We start from the raw sequence: 25,776 nt of genomic DNA on the forward strand, positions 1-25,776 counted from the left end.
TAAAAGAAAACAGGTTACAAGCTCAAATCCTTAAGTTCTCAGATTGTAATACAAATTTTCTAAGACTGAAAAAGACAAAGGACAGAGGTAACTGAAAGCTAAACTCCATGAGTTGCCAAATTACAAAGTCAGCTGAATTCACAGCCTCACTAGGTCTCTGACGTCAAAGTTAAAGCATTGATCAGGAAAGTGTCGTACCTCAAACACTAGAAACGGAATATATGCAAAAGTTTGAAGAAGTGAGAAAACCCCATCCCCCTAAACCTCACTGAGCCTCCACCAGCCCAGACAGGATCTGCTCCTATGTCTAATGAGGTTATTATTGCTTTACATGAAGATATATCTTGCAAAGAGAAGCCAATTATCCTTTCCTACTCTACCCCCTTCACTCCTCATTATCTCCAAGCATAAAACTAGAATTAGGTACCAGCATGCCCAGGGGGGCCAATTAGAAAGGAAAACCTATGAGTTAATGATTAGCACACACTGTGACAAGTTGCATACACACACACACACACACACACACACACACACACACTAACACATATACACCAAGTTTTGTTAATTTATATGATTATGGGGAAAACACACATGGGAATAGATTTTTTAAGAAAGAAAAACAAAATTTTAGATTCAGACTGAATTTATAGACATGGATGTATTTTCTAGAAATTTGAATTTAACATACTAATTTGTGTAGCTGGAAATGTTTCCACATATTTTCTTGGTGGGCTTTCTAAAATCTAGTCACAGTAGAGAACAGTGCTAAATAAGGCTGAGATACAATGTAGTGTAATGTTGAGGAAGGAGTTCAAAGACACTGGAAGGTAGAAATATCAGAGGACATTTATCTAATGTCCTCTTTCTATGTCCCCAAAGCAGTCCAGAAAATGCTCATGAAAGAAATCTTTGAGAGTGCTTTGGTGGCTATTCTAAGTCATCCAGGAATAGCTGTGATATGCTACAGCTGAAATGGACTCCCCCCCCCCACCCCAATTCAATTATGGTGGACAGGGAAATGGGCCTGGCCAAGGATTCCTAACTATAGGGCTGCCAAGGGTTGAGCGTCTTTTGGGAGAAAAGGAGGGAGTGGTTTTCCAAAGCCAATGCGAGGCCATGAATAGAAAGGCTGGAGAGCCTGGGTTTGGCTCAGGCAGGACAGGGTAACTTCCTTAGAGATTTGGCATCTGGCCCCATTGAAGTCCTAGGGCTCTTCCTCTGCTGGTGCCACTTTTCAGGTCTTAGAGTTCAGCATTTCACAGGTCCTTTCTGTATTCTTCCTTAGTGGTCAGGTTTGTAATTTTCTGAAGGTGTTTTTCCCCCTTCTCCAACTTCATTTAAACCATGCTCTGACCAGGTTAGCCAGACTCTGGGCAAACCTGTTCCTTCTGGCTATGGCGCAATGCAGGTCTCCTTAGCCAAGGTCTGGAAAGCCAGATCTGACCTTCAGAAATCAACTGTCTGACTAGCGAGCCACTTCCCATGTTCTCTTATCTCTTCTAAGCCATGCTGATCAATGGATGAAAATGATGCCATGGGTCTTCAAGTCCTTCAGTGTGTCCCAGTGGAAGCAAGCATCAGGCAGGCTGGAGATGGGAGGTGATGGGTGGGGAACCGGTGGCTCCTGACAGTTGGGAGCAAGGACAGAACAAAAGGACGGAAGAGTGCGGGGCAAAGGGCATGGTAATGTCTGAGCTGTTTACTAGAAGCAAATGGATATGGATTTGAACTTCTCATAGGAAAGGAGTCTCTTCTCCAGGGACCACAGGCAATAGCAGCTAATGAAAGGAACCTGACTGTGCTCTGGAGGGTGAACATAGGGGAACCAAAGGCAGCAAAGAGGGCGGGTCAGGAGAATTTGCTTAGTACTTTTAAGCCTTGACATGTCAGTAATCAATATCACAAACTTCACTCACTCTCTGGCAAAATCTGGTTTAGTGGAGGTGAAATCTGTCTGCAGCAGTCGTCTCCACCCCAGATGCTCAGGCCCTGATCTCATGGCAGCAGGCAGCTCTGTCCCCCTGTGTCCCTCCGGCCACCCAAGGCAGCTTCCAGGAACCTGGCCAAGAGCACGTCCTACTGACCCGGCCCGTGAGCTGTTTCCTGTGTTGTGGAGAGGCATTCTTTAGCCCTTGGATACCCACCTGCTCCTATACTTGGGTATTGTTTTTATAGGCTATTCTTTCCCTGCGGCTTCTGAGAAGTAGGTCAAAGTACCTGCTTCAAGGGAGAAGTGCCAGGGGTTCAAGTCACCAGGCCTGGAGTCTGGAATCCTGAGTCCTATTTCAGGCTTCACAGCTAATCAGCTACGTGACAATCTTAGGGGCGCATTCTCCCCTCTGTTTCTCCCTGGACCCTTCTCTAGGCCTCATAATTTTTTTTTCCCCTCTGAAGCTGAATCCCCTGGCGCTGTCATCTTCTTCCCTTTTCCCTCTTTCTGGAAGGCCCTATAAAGCTGTTGGCTGCTTAAGGCTGGTGCCCAGAGCAAGAGCTGCTGTAGCTGTTTGGCCGATGGGGTGATTAGAGGCTTCTGGGCAGACACAGTGCAGCTGGGGCAGCTGTGTGAGGCTGGAACACTGCAAGCCAGGCTCCTGGACTAAAGGACAGGCCTGGTGGCAGGCTGTGGATGCTGAGGCCCCGAATGCGAGTGAGGCTCCTGGTTTTTACGCAACAGTTGTGAATTACCTCCCACTTCTGAGCCCCCCTTTCTCTGTAACACAGGGAAATTCAGCCTCTGGTTCATATGGAAACTCTGCCTTCCAAATCCAGGTAATAGGGGAGTGAAATACAGATGAGGAAGGGGAGCCAATATGTAGGTAAAAGGAAAGGAAGGGGGCATGGCCTTTGGACTTTTAGGAAGAACTACCCAGTTTAATATGCAATTGTTTTGGGGCACCTGAGTGGCTCAGTCGGTTAAGCATCCGACTTTGGCTCAGATCACGATCTCATGGTTCATGAGTTCGAGCCCCACATCGAGCCTCTCTACTGTCAGCACAAAGCCCACCTCAGATCCTCTGTCCCCCTCTGCCTCTGCCCCTCCCCCACTTGCACTCTTTCTCTCTCTCAAAACTAAAAATGAATAAATAAAATGCAGTTGTTCTGTGTACATGAGTGTGGACTACAAGGCATCAGTGTGTGGTGGGAAGAAAATGCATCCTGGGCAGAGTGTCCTGGGCTTGAATCCCCGCTTGATATTCACTAGAGTCCTCTCACGTTTCTGGGCTTTAGCTTCCCAGCTGTAAAATGGGAGTAACACTATTGATCTTGCAAGGTTGCCGAGAGCCTTAGCTGAGATTACCTGTGCAAAGCGCCTGACCCAGAACCTGGCACCTAGTGCGCACGCAGTAAGTGTTATTTCTTCTCCACTTTCCTTCCTGCCATACTTGCCACCATGTTTTGAGTTTCTGCAGATGCGGGAAAAGCCTAGTTAGGCTAGAAATCCCAACTCTGACTTTTCGTCTTCACCACAGTTCACCTAAATAGTTGATATCTGCTTGATGTTTTTTTCATGGGCACACCATTCTGGATATTGGGACCCTTGGATTTTGCTCTTTTGTTTACACCGTGAGCCAGAAGACTGTGTCCTACCCCCACCCCGCAACTTCCTCATGGGGGTAACACCTGCCAGACATTTCAGTCCATGAAGACAGTGTATTTCCCACTGTGCTGCAGACACTGGTGGTTAATGAGTCTCTTTTGTATTGAACAGAATTGTCGACTGGGAGTATCTCCCTGTGTCCAGACCAAGCTTGACTCCAAATTCTCCCTTCCCTGGTGTGATTGTCAGCAGATCTCAAAGCCACCATACTAAAACTGGAGAATACAGACGAGCTTCTTTGAGTCATCTGGGGGTCTAGACTAAATGTGAGATCTGAGAACCCTCCCGGGATTTCCTGGGCGGCAGGGGGGGGGGGGGGACAAAACCTGGAAACAGCAAGGGAGTAGGAGGGGATGATGAAGACAGAAATAGGAAACATGGGTTTGGGGTACACAGAGAGAGCCCTGTTCCAAGAGTCCAGCAACCAGGATTATCCTTCCAGTTCTGTTTCTGCCCTGGGTGAGGAAAGAAAGAAAGAAAATAACTGTGAGTTCCCACCGTATACTTTCATGTAGGTTTTTATATAAACTTCCCAATAGTCCTGCGGGAAGCTGAGATTCAGAGAGGGTAGATGACTGGCCTGCAGACACACAGCTCAGTATCTAGGAAAAAGCACACACAAATTAACCACCTCAGGTTGTTACCTCTCTCACTTCCCCTTGTGGGACAAAAAACCTCAAGCTTGGGGCAAGAGGAGAAACTAAGGAATAGGGTACTTGAAAGGCCAGGTGAATGTGCGAGACGCAGAGGAGGCTGGTTGGAGAAACCTTTAGGAAGCCCTGGGCTGGGCCAGAAGTCATTAGGGTGTGGGGCGTGAGCGTTCTGCCTGGGGTCTGTTTCTCACGCGGTCACAGAGGGTGAAGTAGGCCTGGGGCACAGGCGAAGGATCCTGCATGCAAATCGTACGATTTACACGTATAATCCGGGAGAGGTTTACAAGCAAGCGGGCTTCCTGCAGCAACTAGGGGGTGCGGTGGGGTGGGGTGCGCTTCCCGCGTCCCAGGCCCAGGAAGGAAGCTCTTTGGTAGCAAGCACCCAGCCAGAGATTGGCTGGAAGGCGGAGTTCTTAGTTCGGGAATGGGGCTTCGCTAAGGGAGCCAAGGAAGAGAGGAGAGTTATTCCTCAATTCCTCTTCCTTGCGCCCTCTGGCTTAGCCTACGCATCCTGGACAAATCTGCGGGAGGGTTGCACCTGCAGCTTCGGGCGCCCCTGCTGACCCTCGGGGCCCATTGGTTAGGGGTGATGTCTGTTGTCGTCCTGCGCATTCCGACACGAACGGGGAATTTGAGTGGGTGACTCCCCCAGGAACGCCGCATCTAGAAAACACGCCGCCCTGGACCTGGGGGCGACAGGCTGGGAAAGGCGCGTCTGGGGGCTCTGGTTTCTGGCTGGGCTGCCGCTGCAGGCGGTGGGCGGGAATTTGCCAGGGGCGGGGCGGGGCGGGGGTCGGGGCGGCCTGGCAGTGGCCGAGCCGAGGGGGAGGGACGTTCATTAGCATAGCCTCCTCCCCTCCCGGCGCGGCCCTGCCCAGCAACCCGAGCGGAGGCCGGCGGCTGAATGGGCGCTCGGCTCTGGGCCCCGGCCCTCCCGCGTCCCACCCTCGCTCCCGCTCCCGCCCCGCCCCGGCCTCCGCCGGCGGCCGCCATCCGCCGCCCCGGCTGTGAATGAAAGGCAGGCGCCGCCGGCGCTGGCTGCAGGCGACTCGGCGACGCGGCCTCCCAGGAGGCGCTCGCCCCGCAGAGATGTACGGTAAGGAGGGCTCTGCCTCCGGGCTCGCAAACTTGCAGGGCGCGGACCATTGTCCTCCTGCGGGGCCCGGCGAGGCCAGGGGACGCGGTCTCGGTGCCCGGCTGCGCTCTTTCTGTCTCTCTGTGCGCGCGCGCGGGTGCGCTGAGAGGACAAAGATGCTTAAGCCCGGAGACCCTGGGGTCCTCGGAAGTCCTTCGGGCCGGTCATTTGCTGCGTGGGGCGGGTGGGCGGTGGTCCGTCAGGGGGCTGGGGGCTGGGGTGATCCCGAGCGGCTGCGTCCTGGGGAAAGCGGGTCTCCCTTGGAGCCGAGCTGGCAGAGAGCGTTGGTGGAGGTGATCGTGTGACAGCATTTGCAGAATTAACAAAAGCGTGTTGTGCTGGGGAGTTTTATGCGGGAAGCCGGTCTGGAATTGCGGTGAGAGCTCGCTGCCTTACGCTCGCCTCTGAGGATTTGGGGGGCGGCGCCGGTGCAGAGGGCTGGGGCACCAGCCAGTTCTGGGAGCCTCGTGTCGCCGCCCCTGGGTGGACGTGGCCTCTGCCTGTTCCTGCCGCCCGTGGGTCCCAGGTTCCCTAACTTCCAGCTGTGCCCTCCGCAGTGGTGAGGGGAGGAGACGCTGCTGAGGGTGCAGCGCAGCTCTGGGTCGTTAGCCACCTTCTGGCTGCCCCGACCTCTCTGCCTCCTTTCCCCAGCCATCCCCTCAGCTGACATGCAACAGTTAGCCAGACCCTCCTGATGCACTGTTCTGCTTCAAAATTTGCCCGGCATTTCTCTGGTTTGGAGGCAGTGTGGATGAAGAAAAGAAAGCGCTTTGGGTCTCCCATTGCACCTGTAATGAATGGAACACTGGAAACCCAGAGCAGTTTTGAAATCAACTGCGTTGCAAAGCCTCCAGACGCTCTGAGCTGCGGTGTGTGTGTGGGGGGGGGGGGGGGGGGGGGAGGGGGAGGAGAGGGAGAGAGAGATGTGATCCCAATGGACATAAGTCCATCAGCCACCAGGACTCAGGTTCTGGCAGCTATTTAGGGCCAGAGAAAGAACTGGAGCTGTGCTCATCTCCCATCCCCACCATCCCCTCTGCCAGGCTGGGCACCGGCTCAGGTGGCACCTGAGAGGTGAGTGTTGTGAGAAGAGCAAGTTCCCCATTTAACCCACCACCGAGGCCGGCTCAGCTGCCTCACTCTGCACACAGACTGTGAGTCACAAAGTTTGATGGAGGCAGAGGAGGACGCTGAGCATGGTACGAATGCTCAGCGACTGGTGGGCCTCACTATTTAGAGAGAGAGAGAGAGAGACATTCAGCCTTGTCATGAGTGTCCTTTCCTGCCCCGTTGGTCCCACATCTGCATTTCTGAACCAGGTTGAGACATCAGCAGATCCTCTCCGCACGTGTTATTTCTCTTGGATGCACCAAAGGGAGGGAGCTCGACCCGAGAGTGTGTTCTGCTGGCCAGTGGGGACTCTGTAGGAAAGTAACAGGATGGCTGTTTTATAAGCTAGGAGGTTGTGAGGCTCCCAGAATAGAGGTATAGTTTCTTTCTTTCTGTTTCCCTCCCTATTCTTCCCTGCAGACTATGCAGCCAGAAGCTGCAGATCACTTGACAAAAGCATGTGACCGACTGCAGGGCACCTGCAGTGGGGAAGGAGTTAGGATAAGGCCCATCAGAATGGGTAAGAATTAGGAACCCTGGTTCTGCTGGGCCACCTCCCTGCATTTAGCCTGAGACAATTTTGAAAACTGATCCCAGATGTCTGGACCTTGGGGGTCCCACCCTGCCTCTGTTGTATGAAGCAGATCAAGGGAGCGTTGGTTGGTACAGAAAGGTGAACTGGGAGGCCAACATATCTGGAGGTTATTTTTGGACGCGCCACAGATTTTCATTTCTCTGTTATGTTTTTATTCCTCCAGATGCAAAGAGAGATGGTACTTCCTCCTAAATCATTCATAGAAAGATTGGAAGGAAGGGATCCTCTGTGCAGTTGCCTGCAGCAAGGGAAAATCACGGCAATGCTGGTTGGGAGATTATTCCCGAGTCTTGCTTAGCGCAAAGCCTTGTCTTGGAAGGTGTAAAAGGGAGCCCACTCTCCAAGGGGAGGGCTCGTTGGCCTGGATTTTAGTCCTGTCTTGGTTTTTGTGAAAAGAAAGGGTCCATGTGATACTTACAATCATTCTCTCTCCAGAAGTCAAGAGCGTGATGCAAAAAGGAGGGGACAGGGAGGCTGGAAAGGCAGAGAGTCACAGAATTCTTATAGTTGGTTCTTATCTTCCCATATTTTCCAAGTGATTTGTCCAAGGTGACACAGTTAGGTGGAATGGGGGAAAATGAAAGCCGTTCAGTGCACCCCCCCTCCCATGCCTTGGGTAAATGCTTACTAGGAAAATGCCACTAGGAATTTTATTGGCTAATGGGCCGCGAGTCCCCTATGTATGGCCAAAAGTCACCTAAGCTTTGGATAAAGGTGTCTCTTGACCACTCACCTTGATGACTTGATCCGCTATGAATTCGTAAAACCTGATTCCTGTTGCCACCTCTCAGCTGCTTGGCGATCCTGAGCAGATCTCCCTCACCTCTCCTCTTCTCCCCTCCTCACCTTACCTTGGACCCCAGCAACTCAGTCTTCCTGTGTCGTCAGTCTCTTCCATCCCCTTCCTTGTGTCTGTGGGAGAATAAGGGCCCCTTGTCTTGGCTGTAGGATACAGTGCCGTCTGGGACAGAAAGACTCCTAGAACTAGGGTCAGACTTTCTCAGTCTAAGAGCCAGTTCATGGCTATGTAACTGCAGACAAGTGGGGCCATCTCTCAGAATTACATCTCCGTATGAAGTGGTGGAATGTCTCCCAGGTCTGTGGTGAGCCTCAAAGCTGGGCAATGGATGTCACGGTGTGTCAAGAGGTTCTGCGCTCACAAGACCGGTTGCTCGAGAGCCTCGCCCCTCCAGGTCCTCTTGGCCCTTTACGCTTCTCTCTTCCTCACTGCCAACCCCTGAAGATGGCTGTTTGCATCTCCTCCCACCCCGGCTTAACCACATAGGCCATCTTCCCTCGCTAGCCATTCAAGCCCCTTCTGCTTTCCCTTCACCAAACTCAACCTCAGCTGCCTTCTCTCCACTCACTCATTCCTAAAGCCCAGTTGCTTTCTGGAAATGGCTCTCCTAAGGGACACAGGTGACTTCCCACAGTCTTGTGTATCTCCATGAACACAGATTGATAAGGAATCTGGAAAAATAAAAGCACTTTGTACTGAGGTAGAAAGGGTGTAGGCAAATTCTGTGAAAAAATGGGTTCCCCGTAGTGTTTCTTTGTGTCAGTTTCCCTATTCCTCTCTTTTGGGATTGGAGCCATGGCGGTCCTGTCCAGGAGTGTCCCACTTACCCACTGAGGGGAGACAGAGCTCTCTGAGAAATGCTACGAGGGCAGTGGGCCGTGGAGAGCAATTGGACAGGATGTCCCCAGAACCACAGTCCAGACACCCCGATCCCGCCAGAGCAGAAGCTGTTCCAACAGCTCGACTCCCATCCTCTAGGTGCTGCCTCATCCTCGACATCTGCCCTTCTTCAGGCTTTGTGATTGAGAACGCTGACTGCAGGGAAGTGAGCAACGGTGCACAACTTTCTGTGAAGATGCCTTACAGAGCACACACATGTGGCACCCATGTGGGTGGTGTGGAGAGGCTGCAGGGTGGAGCTGAGTCCCCCGGAGATGCAAGGCTCACTGCTGCAGAAAAGCTCCGTACCTCCTGCCACTCCGTGTGGTAGGCAGCTCCCACAACACGCACACACGCACGCACACACACACACCTGCACACGCATGTGCAACCTCCTCCCCCAAATCTTGAGTGTCCCGCAGCCCTGTGGTGTCGCGTTTGGCTTGGGACGGGAGCTGGGTGGCCCGCCTCCCCTCATGCCCGCCCCCACTCCTCTGGTCCCCTCAGGAGAACAGGATCTCTCTTGCAGCTCACTGTTCAGCGAATCCGAAAGCAGTTTTCTTTTTGCACATGTATAAAAGTAGAAAGTTAATATTACCCTATAGGCAGTCCAGAAAAAGGAGGAGGGAAAAGACTGTCCACAATCCTACACACTAAAACCAACCTTTAAAAAATTACTATTACATAAATTACCACTAAGAGTTTGTACTCACCTGCTTTTGCCCATTGCTTGAGGTTTCTTGCCCCATCCTGGCTGTGTTACCCTGGGCATGATGGTGAGGGAGCACCCGAGAGCCTCATAGCCTGGGTCTGAACTCTGACTCTGCCCTTCAGGCGACCTAGGACCTGAGCCTTCCTGAATCTGTTTCCTGGCTCTACGATGATGACAACGGCCACCCACCTCACTTCGGAGATTAATCAGGATAAGAGAGCTGCCCCCACTTTTTCCTTCCTTTCCCTCAATTCTCTCTCCTCTCTGTTTCTTAAGAAAAAGGTTGCAGGGAAACAAAAATATATGTCCCATAAGCTTAATGTTAGTGCTTGTGAGACCTGTTCCTTATATATATTTAAAAAAAGAAAGAAAGAAAATCTAATTTGAAAAGCTTCTTGTTTTTCCTGGTAGTCATCCAATCTTTCTAGAAAATCTGGAAAACACAGTAAACTATAAACAAGTATAATTGCTTTTACTGTTTTGATAGATTTCCTTCATGCATTTGTTTATGTGGTTGGAATTATTCATTTTACATATTTTTATATTGTATTTTTTTCTACTTAACATTAGAATATAAACATCCCTGCCGCTCCAAGTTAATGGCCACCATTTTTAATGTCGGTGTAACTGTCCACTGAGCGCAAGTGTGATTTCCTTATTGCACATTTAGGTTGTACTTACAGTATTATAAGCCTGGGAAAGGTACCTGGTACCCAAAGCTTTCTCTGAATTTTGGGATATTTCCCTAGGCTATTGCCCTCCAAATGGGTTGATCAAGATATATAAACATTTAAAATATTTGTTACATATTGTCAAATTGTTTTCAAATTGTATCAGTTATAATCCCACCAGCAGTCTTGAGAGGACCTATCTTCCTGTACTCTCAAAAATATTAAATATTGAGATTTTTTTTTACCCCTAATCTTTGCCAATTTGATGGAAGAGTTGTATCATTTTAACTTGTATTCTTTATTTCTAGTGAAGTTAAACACCTGCTGTGTTTTTTAACCATTTGCATTTTGGTGAACTTTCATAAGTGAGTGCTTGATTTATTGAGGATATTAACTACTTGCCTGTCATTTGCTTTATGCTTTGCGTTTTGAAGGGAAATAGGTATAATTTGTCAAGTATTTGTGGAGTGTCAGCTACATATGATATTCCATAGAGCATCAAGGGGGATACAGAAACATATAGAAGTTTTTTCCATCAAGAAAATTGCAATTTCAGTAGGTAACCAAGTGGTAAAACATGCAAAATTGTGAATGATACAAAGGTAGATTCAGTGTTGCAGGTAGAATGGAGTTACTCATTAGACGTTCAGCCAGCAGAATCTCAAGGTGGAAGAGAGCACTGCGAGGTGGAGCCTTTTGGGAGGACTTCAGAGGGAGTCCGAGGGCTGGATGGAGAAGAGGGTAAGGGTGTGCCAGGTAGAGGCCCCAATGTGAGAAAGTGCACTGGGGTGGGGAGAGAGCAAACTTATCCAGAGAGAACTTGGGGCAGGTACTAACGAGGTGAGGTGGAGAATGACTCGACGGATGAGATTTTGTCAGGATAAGGGCTGTTCACTTATCCCTACGGGCGATGGGAGCTATTGAAGATTTTAAACTGCCAAAAGGCTGATTTGCTCAATTGATCTTTTAGGGAAATAAAGCTGGGGGCACTGCACAGAATGGACAGGGAGATGAAGTGAAATGAAAAGGAACAGAGGTAGTTGTTGCAACCACAGGTGGTAGCCAAAGGAGTGAGAAAAGTTTGGACCAGTTACAATTGTGTATTTTCAATGGAAATGTTTGCCCCTTAAAAAAATAAAATAAAATAAAGGCAGTAGGACTAGGGGCGGGGGGTAGGGGGATAAGGGAATTGAAACTTTTATTTTTGTTAAAGTTTATTTATATATTTTGAGAGAGAGACAGCACGAGTGGGGGTGGGCAGAGAGAGAGAGAGAGAGAGAGAGAGAGAGAATCCCAAGCAGGCTCCGTGCTGCCAGCGCAGAGATCAATGTGGGGCTCAAACTCCTGAAACCGTGAGATCACAACCTGAACTTAAACCAAGAGTTGGACACTTAACCAACAGAGCCCCCCCCCAGGGGCCCTGGGAATTGAAACTTAAAAAAAACAAAAGCATTCCCATGCTTCATAAAATGTGGGTTATGTAAGCACACATAGAAAATAGTTTATTTTTGGGAACAAACTGAGGGTTGATGGGGGGTGGGAGGGAGGGGAGGGTGGGTGATGGGTATTGAGGAGGGCACCTTTTGGGATGAGCACTGGGTGTTGTATGGAAACCAATTTGACAATAAATTTCATATATATATAAAAAAAAAGAAAATAGTTTATTTTGAAATAGGTGCTAAATCACTTAGGGCTATAAAGTTATTATAATTTAACTTGTTCTAAAGATGATTTGGAACATATAATTTATACACATACATACACACATATAGATATACCTGTTCTACAATAAATAAAGAGATCAAAGCAAAGAAAATCTAAGAATTATACAGAAAAAAGTAGAGCCAAGTATAAAGTTATTTCAGGAAAAAAAAAACACATACCAACAGGCCCTGTTGTAAATTCAGTTTTGAGTTTCCTACAGGAAATTCAGTTCTGAGCTTCCTGTAGGCCAAAATAGAGGGGAAAAGTCATTTGTAAGACTCATAGCATCTGTAGGTATTTTTATTGTTGTTCAATTGTCTAGGCCAAAACCAGCTTTTTGAAATGCTGAGATGTGAGAGAAAATCCTCCCTGAGCTCCTCCTAAAAGAAGAGATGTTTCATAAATATTGGTCTAAATTAGATTTTTCTGTTGCAAATATAGTTCCCTTAATCTGCTCTATACCAGTTTGGAGAGTATTAGGACCTGTCCAAATACAAGTTTATGATTCTGGTTCCTCACCTTGAAATTGCTCCCGGCTCTGTCCTCGACTTCCTTCCTGGTTTGACACAAGCCAAGTCTTGCTGAGGTTCTTGACCCACTTCACGGCTGCAGATATGAGTTCTCCTTCCATGGATGAATGTGAGTCTTCTAAGGGTTTTCTCCCTGGAGAAGCCATTCTTGTCTTTCCAGCTAGAGAAGCCGTCTGGTCACTCTCGTTCACGATCCTTAGCTTAACTCCCTGCACAGCTGTTTATCACCATCTAGTATCTCTCTTGTCTGTGCTCCCCTAGACCATCAGCTCCATGAAAGCAAGGAACTCATTTCTCTCTTTCCCTCCTGCCTTTTTAGGGCATAAGTCACTGCCTGGTACAGAGTAGAGCACTCAGAAACCTCACTGAATGAATGAATCCTAAGTTAAGTGTCATCTTTTTTATTTACCTCTTTGTAACTTTTGATCCATGTTTCAGCCTTAAATGTGTTTTGAATAGCAATACAATTACTATTACTTCAGTTCCCATTCATTGGGCACTACTGTGTACCAAGCAGTAGTCTAAGCACTTTTTATGTATTAACTGATTTAATCTTCCCCAAACCCTATGGGTCAGGGATTATTATTTTCATTTTAGAAATGAGAACATGGAGGCATTGAGAGCTTTAGTAACCTGCCCATGGCTACACAGTCATGTGATGAGGCTGGGATTTCAACCTAGGCAGAGTGTGGACTCCCCCTCCCTGACACAGTGCTGTCTCCATAATACTCTGAATGTTTCAGAGAATACAGGCCTTTCCTTTGCAGAGCTCACTCTACCTCACAGACTCACCCATGTGAGTGCAGAGCAGTGCTGGGGAGTGCAGAAGACACAGATGAACCCCTGAGGAGGGTGTGCCTTGTCTTTGGTCCCAGGCCAATCAACACAGATGCTGAGAGCTCTCACTTCTGAGTCTGATCCTCTGCCTCTGGGTACCCTTCTCACTTCCTTTATCATTGTTTTGCTTTGTGGGAGAGAAAGGGCCCCAGGAAAGCCCTAGGTGTGGATAAGTAAGTAAGAAAGGAACCAGGAGAACAGATTGGTGAGGGCAGAAGGTGGATACAGGAGCCGGTGATGGCATGAGAATCAAAGAGGCCTGGGCACTCATCTCAGAGAGAGGGGCAGGTAGAGGAGTGGAGTGGGGCTCTCACAACCACCACTGAGTCACACAGTGGTGTGGTCTAGAGAACAGAGACTGGGGACCTTCTTTAGCAGGAGTACCTCCTGCTTCTCTGACAGTTTAGCTGGGAATTAAAACTCCTGGGGCACCTGGATGGCTCAATCGGTTACGCATCCGACTTCAGCTCAGATTATGATCTCATAGTTCATGGGTCCAAGCTCCATAGCAGGCTCTGCGCTGACAGCTCAGAGCCTGGAGCCTGCTTCAGATTCTGTGTCTCCCTCTGTCTCTGCCCCTCCCCTGCTCACACTCTGTGTCTCTCTGTGTCTCAAAAATGAATAAACATTAAAAACAAAAACAAAAACAAAAAAAACCCCCTCCTTCCCTGTATCTTCAGGACCAGCCAATCTGGATGCAGTAATCACTGCCTCTGAGGGGTGGGTTAGGACTGAGCTGTGTGTGTGAGAGGACAGTGGCCCCAGTCTCACAGGGCCACTTTCTAGCCATAGGACCCTGGACAGTTCCCCTCTCTCTGAGCCCATTTCCTCCCATGTAAAATAGGGATAATCAGTCTGCTTGATGCAGTGAGGGTGAATTTGGGGGGGGGGGGGTCAAATGAGATAATGTCTAGGTGCATGTATTTACATTATTGGACATTATGCCCATTAAAGGTGATATTATCCCCACCCAAGCAATTCTAATGGATGCTTCTGGGGCATGTCCACTACCTCTCCAGAAACAGTGAGCATCCCTGTGTACAAGGATGGAAATGTCATGTTTAGACTGTATTTGTTAAATGCCTTAGATGGAAGGGTCTGATACAAACAGTGTACAACCAGAGAACTGCTTCCTTATTGTGAGCTAGACACCTGTCTCTGAAATCTACCTGCCAGATTGGTCCCCCAAGACGCAACAGCGGTAACACTGATCATATTGAGCATTTTCCTGTCTCCTAGAGGACCATCCATGGATTGGACCATCCGTGTCACACTGGTCATGGTCCATGACCATGTCCCTCTCATTCTAGCACCAGAAAGATGAGAAAATCTCTTAGACCACAAAGAGGATAGACGTGGAACCTTTAGCTAAGTCTTACACTATGCTAAGTTCTTGTGCATTACTGACATTTAGCAATGAGTATTCCATGTCATTCTATTCATTACCTCAACTCAGAATAGCCCTTTGGTGGTGGATGCCATTTTCCTGGGGTTGAGCTGACACAGAGATTCAGAAGTCCAACAATTTGCTCAAGCTCATGCAGCTGGTGGAAGTCATTTCTCTCCATTGTCTCCTAAGCAGGCCCTCATAGAGCTTCGTGGGAGATCAAACACTGCCTTTGTACCTGGTGGCAACTAATGTGCCTTATGCCAAACAGCAAATTTCACTATAAGGAAGAATTCCAAACTGAACATTTTAGTAGATTTGGCACAGTTTCGTTGTAGCTTTACATCTAGGACTTTTAAGCTCAGTGCCCTAATGCACCTCTTGTGGTCTGACTATACATCTGAGAATTAGGGCTTCTGGGTTCAAATGCTGACTTTGTCATCACCGTACAGAAGGACCCAGATACATTCAAGCACCTGGGAAGCAGGAGTCTTAGACTCTTAACTTGGCAGAGCTCTACGCTTCATCTCATGCTTAGTGAGAAAGACTTTGCTCTGTGTCCCAACTTTCTTTTTAGGTGGATAATGCTTTAAATAACATTTATAAATCATGTGAAGCAGAATCCCCAAATTACAGGAACATTTATAAAGATCTTGGCAGAGATCCCTTAGAAAGGAAATACCTGTAATAAAGTGACGTCTTCTCATTACTTTGTACAGGAGGGATGCTTCTAGGGAAGAAGCATACAGGATAATGCTGAAAAAATCCAAAGCCGTGCACCCTCCTGCCACATCTTCACTGTATCTTTGCTGTTATTTTTGTTATTTATTTGTCACACTGAATGTCATTTATTTCTTCCTCCACTAGATCTGTGAACCTCTTGAAGACACAACCTGTACCTTAATTTTCTTTATTTTTCTTATCATCCAGAAGAGATCTTTGGGATATACTATACTAAGAGCTCAAATGTTTGCATTGAACTATAAAATCATTGGATGTTTCATCCATCCATCCATCCATCTAGCCAGCCAGCCAGCCAGCCAAACCGAGCAGCCTATGTTTCTAGGGTACGAATGGTAGTGGGTGGGGGCAAGGTGGGGGGGATTCAGAAAGAATCCTGTAGTGACAGCAACAACATTTCATCATCTTACTTTGTCTTCCCCCATTGGTCATAAGAATATACCAGAATATAGCCATTTGACTTTTCCTCTAGACTTTGATGGTGTTTAGTCATGAGAAACAGCCACTTGACCTGCCTGCTGAAACGGTGAAGGGCAGTGAGAGATACATTCTCACACGTTTCCTCCTTGGTTTGTGGAGCTCAGAAAAAATGCCACAGTCTTTTTCTTCAAAAAATGAAGGTCACTTCGTAGTATAATTATGGGTAAATCTTTATTTTGATTTCCATTCATATCTTTTGTGCATTATACTTTCACAAACCAAGGAAGATGAAAAGGCCCTTTAAAAAAAATTTTTTTTAATGTTTACTCATTTTTGAGAGAGAGAGAGAGCATGAGCAGGGGAGGGGCAGAGAGAGGAAGGCACAGAATCTGAAGCAGGCTCCAGGCTCTGAGCTGTCGGCACAGAGACCGATGCGGGGCTTGAACTCATGAATTGCGAGATCATAACCTGAGCTAAAGTCAGATGCTTAACCAACTGAGCCACCCAGGCGCCCCGAAAAGGCCCTTTGAGGCAGAGGCAATGAAATGTCTGTTTCTCATTGCTTGGAAGCACCTGGCCTGAATGTTCCCGGGTAAAGCACTACATGGCCTTGTGCACCTTCAGTCTCAGAGCTGGAGTGTGGAGGCACCGAGTGGAATAGCGGGGATGCGAACCTTGGCTGAGGGTCATCGACAGAATAGAAGGGGAACAAACACCAGGGTCTTCCCATTGTTTCCATCAAACTCTTGAAAGTGCGTGGTCCTATTAGCAGCCTGGCCCAGCCCCTGACAAATACAGTAAACACGTCCGACTGTCTTGAGAAGTTTTGTCCCAAAGCTATTCCACAGCACTGCTAGGAATGTCCTCTTCTCCCCCAGACAACACCATCAGAGAAGAACAAGGGTGAGTGTTCTGGAGAGGAGTGGGTGGTGCTGGACGTCGTACAACGCTTTCCTTCTGCTTGATCAAGGACGTTCACTTCTGTGTCGGGAGGGAGAGCTGCCCATCAGGGCTGATTCTGGCTCTGTGAATTTGAGCAAAATTCTCAACCTCCCTCAGATTTAGTTTCGCCATCTACAAATTGGGAGAGCTGGCCTGGATGGTCTTTAAGGGTCTCCCAGTTCTTAGATCTGCTAATGGCTTGAAGGAGCTGTCTGTCCCAAGGGCGAGGGAGCAGGGGCTGAGGGTATACCCACAGCAAGAATCTTCAAAAGATCTGGATGGCAGTATAGACACCTGTCTCTGAAATCTACCTGCCAGATTGATCTCAGGTCCTCTATGTAAACTGGCTATGCATCCATTTCCTCATTGATAAGATGAGGATAATGATCTCTTTGTTAATCCAAACAGTGTCTGTCTTGGGGTCCTGTTGACTGGGGCGATGCAAGCTGACGAGTATGTTGGGGTGGGTGTGGGTGAGAGCTGTGTGGCTTCCAAGTGCTGGGCGCTACAATTTTGGCTTTATGTACATTCCAATTTCACACAAATCCTGTGTGGGGTGTATTCCTTTCCCCTGGCCCATTGTCAGATAATAATAAGAAAGGTCAGAAAAGGGGATGCCCGATAGTCAGTTGGAAGGGCATGGGACCCTTGATCTCAGGGTTGTAAGTTTGAGCCCCACATTGGGTATAGAGATTGCTTAAAAATAAAATCTTTAAAAAAAAAAGTTCAGAAAATTCAAATGACTTGTTGGAGGTCAACCAGCTCATAAAGTGGCATAGCCAAGAAAAGAACCAGATCTATTTCATTGCAATGTTATTTTCTTCTATTCTGCCTGGATTCTTATTGAAAACACCATCATTAATTGCATTACATCAAAATTTAAAACTTCTGGTACCAAAGGGCTTTCAATTGCCTGCTCTGAGATGAGCAACAGAGTACAAAGGCAGTCCGTGGAACGGGAGAAAATATTTGCAAATCATACATCTGATAAGAGATTACTATCCAGCATATACAGGCAGTGCCTAGAGTTCAACAACCACCACAGCAAACTTGTTAGAGAATGGACAAAGGACTTGAACAGACATTTCTTGAAAGATATATAAATGGCAACAAGCCCATGGAAAGGTGTTCAGTGTCACTAATTACTAGGGATTTGCAAAACCACAATGCCATAGCACTTCAGCTCCTTAGGATGGCTCTGGTGAGAATGTGGAGTGATTGGAACGTCCAGGCACTGCTGGGAGAATGCAAAATGGTGCAGCCGTTCTGGAAAGCAGCATGGCGGTTCCTCAGAGAATTAAAAATAGGATTACCATACGATCCAACAATTCCACTTCTGGAGATATACCAGAAGAAGTGAAAACAGGGCCTCAAAAAGGTATTTGTACACCCACGGTCATAGCAACATCATTCAAAATAGCCAAGAGTGAAGGCAACCCAAGTGCTCATCCACAGATAAAATAAGGAAAAGGTGATGTATACATACAGGGGAATATTATTCGGCCTCAGGCATGGTTGATGACCTGGCATTAGTCACCTGATTGCTCATGGGGCGTAGAGAAAAGGAGACTGGAAACTGACGTCATCATGTTCTTTGGATCACTGAAAAACTCCTCCAACTTCAACGACGAATGTTAACTTGTTTTTTTTTGTTTTTTTTTTTTAAAGAAAAAAGATCTATATAAATAAAACTGAGGGCAGGTCTGTTACTGCATTTGGTGAAAGGGGCTGGAATGGGGACGACGTTTGGCGGACGCGGCAGGGGCGGTCTGCGTGGAGCAAACGTGCATTCACCCGGGTTGGGGGTGCGGGGGTGTCCCATGGAGCTAGCCCCCGTGCTTCTGAGCGGTGAGACTGAAGCTCCGCAAGAGGTCTGGCGGGAAAGGCACGCAAGACATATTCCACAACGGAAAATAAACAGTGGATTCAGATGTTGACCTCAACTGACCCACAGGGGCTGGCATCTCAAATCGCAGGTTGATTTTTGCCGCAGCCGCCTCTCACACAGGCAGCTCTAAATGGCCTGCTCTGAGGTGAGCGGCAACAATTTTTATTTATTTACAAAAAAGCTTCGGCTCCTCGAGGGAGCCAGCCTATAGTCAATGCGCGTGTACTGGCCCTGAAAGAAACCTGCTGGGATACTGACAGTGGTTATTTCTAGTGTGCTAGGATCACGGATGATTTTTGAATCTTCTTTAAAAAAAATTTTTGCATTTTACACATTTTGTATAGTCAGTGTGTATTTTAATCGCAGGACACAAATATAATTAAAAGCATTTTTCGGGGCGCCTGGGTGGCTCAGTCGGTTAAGCATCTGACTTCAGCTCAGGTCATGATCTCACGGTCTGTGAGTTCGAGCCCCGCATCAGGCTCTGTGCTGACAGCGCGGAGCCTGGAGCCTGCTTCAGATTCTTTGTCTCCCTCTCTCTCTCTTCCCCATCCCTGCTCTCATTCTGTCTCTTTCTCAAAAGTAGATTTAAAAAAAAAAAACATAAAAAAGCATTTTTCATCATCAAAGACCTGTGGATAGTTATCTAGAATCTTCTAAGTATGTTTTAGAAATGATTATGCAAGAATGCACGCAAAAATGATAGAAATTAGAAATCAGATAGTGGTTGGGTGAGGGGCTTGACTAGAAAGGGGAACACTGAGGGATCTGAAATGTTTTCTCTCTTATTTCAGTGGTGGTTACACAAGTGTATAAACAGTTGTCAAAACTCAAGGCCGTGAACTCTTAAGATCTGAGCATCTCTTGCACGTTAATTATATTGCAACAAGACCATAGGAAACCCAGGAAAAGAAAACACGCATGCAAACAATAGCAGGTCTGTTTTGCATCTCTGGCAGTCGGGTGTGCCAGGAGACAGCCAAGGACCTGTGCCAGCCGGCACCGGGGATCTTACCCGCAGCCCAAGATGGTCCCCAGCACCCCAGTAAAAGCGGTCATTGAGAGCTGCTGGGCAGGGGCGTGTGCTGCTAGACAAAGTACGTGCTGAGCAGAGGGTGCAGGAAGCTGCTCCAGGAAGTCGAGCTCCTCGCTGGCAGCCAGGGAGCTGATGGTGCTGGCGGGGCCGTGGGCAGAGAGCCCACAGAGCAGGGCCAGCTGGTGTAAGGCCTCTCGAGCACTGCCACTGCCATTGCCGACTCTCTGGGACTTTAAACGACAAAACAAAGCCTGGCTTTACCAGCCCTGCAGCACGTCTCAGCGCTGACATAGGCACGGCTGATGGCTGGGCAGGGCCAGGCATGTGTACAGGATTGATTTTTCCATATCCTCCGTGGGGCTTCTGTGACCTCACAGCCCACAGGGATGTCTTTTGTCTAAGAATGCTGAGCCTTTAATGGCCTAATTATTCACCTGTTCTTAATAATTCTTAATAATGTGCTGGCTTGTGCCATTTCTGCACAGAGACCTATATCTTCCTGGCTAAAAAAAAAAAAAAAAAATTCTTTGTCTAATGACACATTGAAAGGGATAAACTTCAGTGTCTCCTTTGCAGGCCGAGGTCAGCTGTGAACAGTCAGACAGGCCTGGGTTTGAATTCCACCTATTTCACGTAACAGTTAAATGACTTTGGATAAGTCCCTTAACTGCTCTAAGCCTCAATTTTCCTCATCTATAAAATGGGGACAGTAGACCACACCTCAATGTTGTCGGGAGGATTACATAAAATAATGCATTCGAACCTCTTAACGGTTCCTGACACATAATGGGAGCTTACATGTTAGCTGCTGTTAGTGTTAACAGGAGAGCTCGTAATAGATATTTTACTATCAACCTCCTCTTTAGTGACAAGATAGCAGTAACAGGGCCCAGGGATATGCTTCCAAGGAGGCATTCCGCGCTCCTCATTGACAGCTTTCTAAGGAGCTGTTCCTTTCCAGCTGGGTTTCTGCTTTCAGAGACGCACCGCACTCTGCTCACCTGCCTTCTTAGCCCACTTGCTTTTTGCTTCATGCGGAGGGCAGAACCTTCTGGAGGGACTGTCTTCCTCGTGCAGGTACGTCCGGAACACCCATGCGCACTGGAACCGCTTCATTAAAAATGGGTCTTGGCTGTGCTTGGCCTGCTGCTTACTTGGCATTTTTAGTATGACTCAACCTAGTACTTGTTTTGCATTTTTGCAGAATTCTGGTGCTTGCTCCTGATTCTGTTTTGCATTTCAAAAGTGTTGCTTCTGAAATTTCCCTCTGGCAGCGAGACCACCCTGGTCCCGGCTTTATTTTTTTAGCAGCTCTGGGCATGGTGCCTGTTTTGTGTTCTGGCACCAACAGCTCATGCTGTGACAGACTCTCTGATTATATATTTGGACTTTTAAATGATTGATCTTGGATTCATAGCCTTTGAGAGTCTGCATCTTAAATCTGCTAGTTCTTCTATATATTTAGAGCACTCACACTTGCTCTCAATCAGTTTGGCTCCATAACAATGAAGCTTCCTCTGGTTTCTATATTTGGTACTGTGTGTTCATTTGGAAAGCTGGAGGTGAGTAGCCCTGCTTTTTATAGGCTGCCTGGTGACCGCAGTAGGAAGCTGGACACATTATGGGAATGGGGAAGGCATACATGTGCCGTAAATCCTAAATCCTAATTTCTAGTTCTTAGCTCCAACCTTAAACCAAACTGCCAGGGAAATTTCTAATATTGTATTGTTTTCATGTAATGGATTCTACTGACTATGTCGCAAGCTTGTTGAGGGCCGGTCTTACCAGAAGGCTTCTTCTCCTCCATAGTTCACGTGGTCTTAAAAAAAAGAATCAAAGGGTGCCGGGTGGCTCAGTCGTTTCAGCATCCGACTTTAGCTGAGGTCATGATTCGTGGTTCAGGAGTTCGAGCCCCGCGTTGGGCTCAGTGCTGACAGCTCAGAGCCTGAAGCCTGCTTTGGGTTCTGTGTCTCCCTCTCTCTCTGCCCCTCCCTGCTGTCTCTCTCTCTCTCAAAAATAAACATAAAAAAAAAAGAATCAAATGATCAGTGTGCTGAGTAGTAGGTATTGAGAAGAATACATTTCAGATGAATGAATTCCCACAGTGAGCTCAGAACACCGTGCAGACAGCTATACACATAAGCAGTAACTTTTTTTCCCCTTTGCTCTCATTCATGAAGATTCCCTGGGCTTAAAACCGCCACAAAATACTTCCTTCCACAAATGTAACCAGTACACTACTTATACTGATAAACAATGCTAATGAAGTAATATTAAGTACATTGGAAAATAGCAACAATGCTCTGTTAACAGCAATTCTATCATCAAAACTACAAAATATGTCTAGGGTCCTGAGGCCACTTTCAAAGCACAAGGTGTGAGGGTCACCTCAGACGTTGGCCACCTGCCCCCCCCCCCCCACCGCCCCGGGGCCTGTACTGCTGATACTGGAGACCGCCTATGGGTCCTCAAGTATGCACACCTGGCAGCCGGGTGGGGGGTTGGGAGGTCATGGCTGGGGGCAGGGGGTGGGGGTAAGCTGCCAAAGCAACGCGTCTGCCATGATGGACGCACAGATAGATCAAACATTACTTTTGCTGTTAAGTAAATGACTCATGTAATATTCTAGGTGCTTCTAAATTAGAAGTGATGGAAGCTGACATTACACCCTACACCTCTTCCTCCCTTCATGGTGGCTGTCCACTTACCCATTGTATTTGAGATTCCACTGTCACCGCTCTACTGAAAACCTGTCCGGAAAGCTGCCAGCAGAGGCCTGACTGCCAAGCCCCATGCCTTTGCTGCCCACTTAACTCTCAGGTTTTTCCTTTCTTGACCGTTTGCACTTCTTGAAACTCTCTTCACCCCCAAACTGGGTGCTCACCTCCGTCTGGTAACAGACGTCCTTGCCTGTCACTGTGCAGATGCTGTGAGGCTCTGTCCTTGCTTGTCTCCAAGGGTCCCCCTGAAAGCCCCTCCACCCCCCGCCCCCGCAGCTGTCAACTCCCCTTGGTGACCTCCACGGGAAAAGGGAGGGAGAGAGGCTGAGGGGAGCCCGCATTTTGCCCATCTCATCTCTGGTCCTCCACAACCGCCCCAAATGTCATCACTCGCTCTGGGGCAGGTGAGCCACCAAGCAGAAGCCCTTCCTTCCTCCTGATTCCCTTTTTACCTGCTCACCACTCCACTGGCAGCGAGAGACTGAATTTGCACACCCGCCCAGTGTGACTCCCCACGTTTGTCACACCTTCAAGTGGGCACCACTAGTTCACAGCTTGTCTCAATCCTCTGCCTGGGAAGCCTCATTCCGCGGCCGATGGGAGAGGCAGACCGCACTCCAACCCCCTAGGCACTGGAAGTAGATTCCTTACACATTCTACAGCACAATGAAAAGTGGTCGAGAGGTGCTTGGCTGTCTCACAGTCCATGGAGCGTGCGACTCTTGATCTTGGGGTCGTGTGTTTAAGCCCCACGTTGGGTGGAGAGATTACCTAAAAAATTTACTAGTAATGATAATTCTCCCCTTGGCCTGCCATCCGAGGGCACTTCACCACCTGGCCCCTCCCCACCACTCCAGCCTCACCAACGCTGCCCTAGATAGACTGGCCATCCCTCTCCCGGAGTGCTCCCTTGGACTCGGCTCCTCTGAGCTTTTGCTGATGCTGTTCCCCCTGCCTGGAATGCCCTCGCTTCTTGTCAATACACTATCTGTGCCTCGTTTCTATTGGGAAGCATCTAAACTGAAGCGACATCTCCACCCTCGGAAGTCTCAGCATGCTGTCTTTCTGGCTCCAGTGACACTTGTACTTCCTTTTGTTATGGCTGTTTGCATACATGCTTTCACTCCGGGGGGATGGTGCCCGTGCATTCTATTTCTTTTCATCTTCCACCACGTCTAATGTACTCGATGTGTTTGCATTGCATGCATGGGTGTGTGCCTGCGTGAGTAAATGAAATAACTTCTGTGTCCTTCATACCAACATTGTGTCAAAATTCTAGCAAGAACCAAGCCGCGCAAGTGCAGAAAAGAGCCCGTGTGTGTGTGTGTGTGTGTGTGTGTGTGTGTGCGCGTGTGTATCTAAACTCTTAGATTCCAAATATTTGAACAGAAAATTGTTCTTACCAGATTTGAAAAGAAAATGGAAAAACATGAAAATCATGTACGTTTATGTATTGCCCATGCATAATACATTTTTTGTATTATTATCATCAACATTGTTATTGGGAGAGGAAACTGAAATAAAAACTAAAACTCTAAGTCAGAGCTGTCCGGGAGAACTTTCTGCGAGTACGTAAATGTTTTATATCTGCGTTGTTTGGTAACAGTAGCCACTAGCCACGTGTGGCTATCGGACACATAAAATGTCCCCACTGTGCCCGAGGAACTGAGCTTTAAATTTTATTTGATTTAAGTAACCACAGGTGGCTAATGGCTTCCATACCGGGTGCTTTGTTCCCTCAGCCCCAGGCCCCGAGCGCCAGCCCCCGTGCTGGAGGGAACCACTGCCAACCTGGCCCTGCCTATCCTTACCGGCCCTTCTTTGCATTTGCAGTCTTTTCTATACACATATTTATGTACATGCTGAGTGTGCTCGGCCTGCACGTGTGTCACACAAACGATGTGATGCCATATGTGTCCTTGTTAATTGGCAGTATGTTTGGAGAGTTGCTGGGGCAGCGCGCATAGCCCTGCTTTATTAATTTCAGCTGCTGCGTAGTGCCCACTGCCTGGAAGTTCCCTGGTTTAGTTGGCCGGTTCCCTATCGGTGAACATTTAGGCTGTTTCCAGACAAAGCCACCAACCCATTCTTGTCTGCTCCCCTGTGCATGTGGGCAGATGCAGAGACTGAGAATGGAATTCTGAACCAAGAAGACGAAAAGTGTCTGCATTCCCCCCGTGGTTCTCCCAGCCCTGGCTCTCCTGGACCATGCGGGCAGGGTCAGGGCCAACAGACGGTGCCTAGGTGCCGTTATTACTATTACTATTACTATTACTATTACTATTACTATTACTATTATTATTACTATTATTATTATTGTTATTGTTATTTGTAGGAAGCTAGCAGCCGTGTACTACTGTGATCTTTGTTTTCACTGCTCACACCGAGAAGCTGAAACCTAGATTTTATCTAACAGGTTGTGATGAGCTCTGAAAATATTGAGACATTAATAACAATTTGAAGATGCCACAGACAGCATTCAGCAATATAAGCAAGCTGAGTTCCATGCAGAATTTGAGAAAGATCTGGACTGTTCAGGGCCTCCTTTTTTGAGTTAGATTTCTAAACGAGGCAAAGGAGGCCCAGGCTGTGGGAATAGCCAAGAGTCCACATGAATTAGAATGAGGAGAGAGGCCTTTGTCTGTTCTGGTGGCCACGGTGTATCTTATCTTGTGCTTTTTTTGTTTTTGTTTTCTTTCCGCCCCAATTGGGAAGCATGTTGCAATAAAAAATTGTTTAAGATTCCATGCTAGCTTTTTTTCCCCACTGGTTACCAGGGCTACAGGTGATTTTAAAGTTTAACCCCGGAGGAGGAACGTGGTGAATAGCAGGTAGCATTCTTTGAATTAGAAACGACCCTCCGCAGCCAGGAGAGGGAATGGGCCGTCCTCCAACCAAGAAGGGAGAAAGGAAAGAAAGTGAGAACAGGGAAGGGAGCAGCAGCTCCGAGGGAACAGAGCCTGCTAGTCAGACTCACAGACCAGCGGAATTGGGGGAAAGAATGCAAACGTCCAGCGTTCGTGGCCATGAAAACAGGAGAAAATTCACTGTGGTTTGACACCCCCAACAGGTCAGTCACGTGGTTTCCTTTCCTGAACATCTCCTGTCCTAATTTAATCATAATTTCCATAGTTTGGGCCATACCGGGGACACACTTTAGTAGGTACCTTTCTCACTAAACACCCCATCCTAAAATGTTTCCATGTTGTCACCTAGTCTTGCAAATTATGCCAGAGAGGTTTGCACTTAAATTACTTATTCAAATACATTTCAGCCCGCTGGCTGGGTTTCACTCCGAGTTCCTTTGTTTACAAACATCGTGGTGAGCGTGTATCCTGTGCCCCTGATCGGCGGACATCTGGAAAATCGGAGTTCCGGTGCCGAGAGGCTTCCCTCCATTGTTTTCCCTCCAGATTTTT

At 47.8% G+C, this 25,776-nt stretch overlaps 1 protein-coding gene across 4 annotated transcripts in view; it reads left to right on the forward strand.

The window, feature by feature from the left end:
• The first annotated feature begins 4,996 nt into the window (after positions 1 to 4,996).
• EFR3B (EFR3 homolog B) overlaps positions 4,997 to 25,776 on the forward strand; it is an 82,570-nt gene continuing 61,790 nt past the window's right edge. For all 4 annotated transcript variants that reach the window (XM_060650095.3, XM_060650103.3, XM_060650112.3 and 1 more), the window contains exon 1: positions 4,997 to 5,347. In XM_060650095.3, coding sequence (XP_060506078.1) covers positions 5,263 to 5,347 — 85 coding nt within the window. In that variant the 5' untranslated portion in view covers positions 4,997 to 5,262. The remainder of the gene's footprint in view (positions 5,348 to 25,776) is intronic.

Source organism: Panthera onca, chromosome A3, assembly GCF_046562875.1.
Source record: "Panthera onca isolate mPanOnc1 chromosome A3, mPanOnc1 haplotype 2, whole genome shotgun sequence".
NCBI classification, from domain to species: Eukaryota; Metazoa; Chordata; class Mammalia; order Carnivora; family Felidae; genus Panthera; species Panthera onca.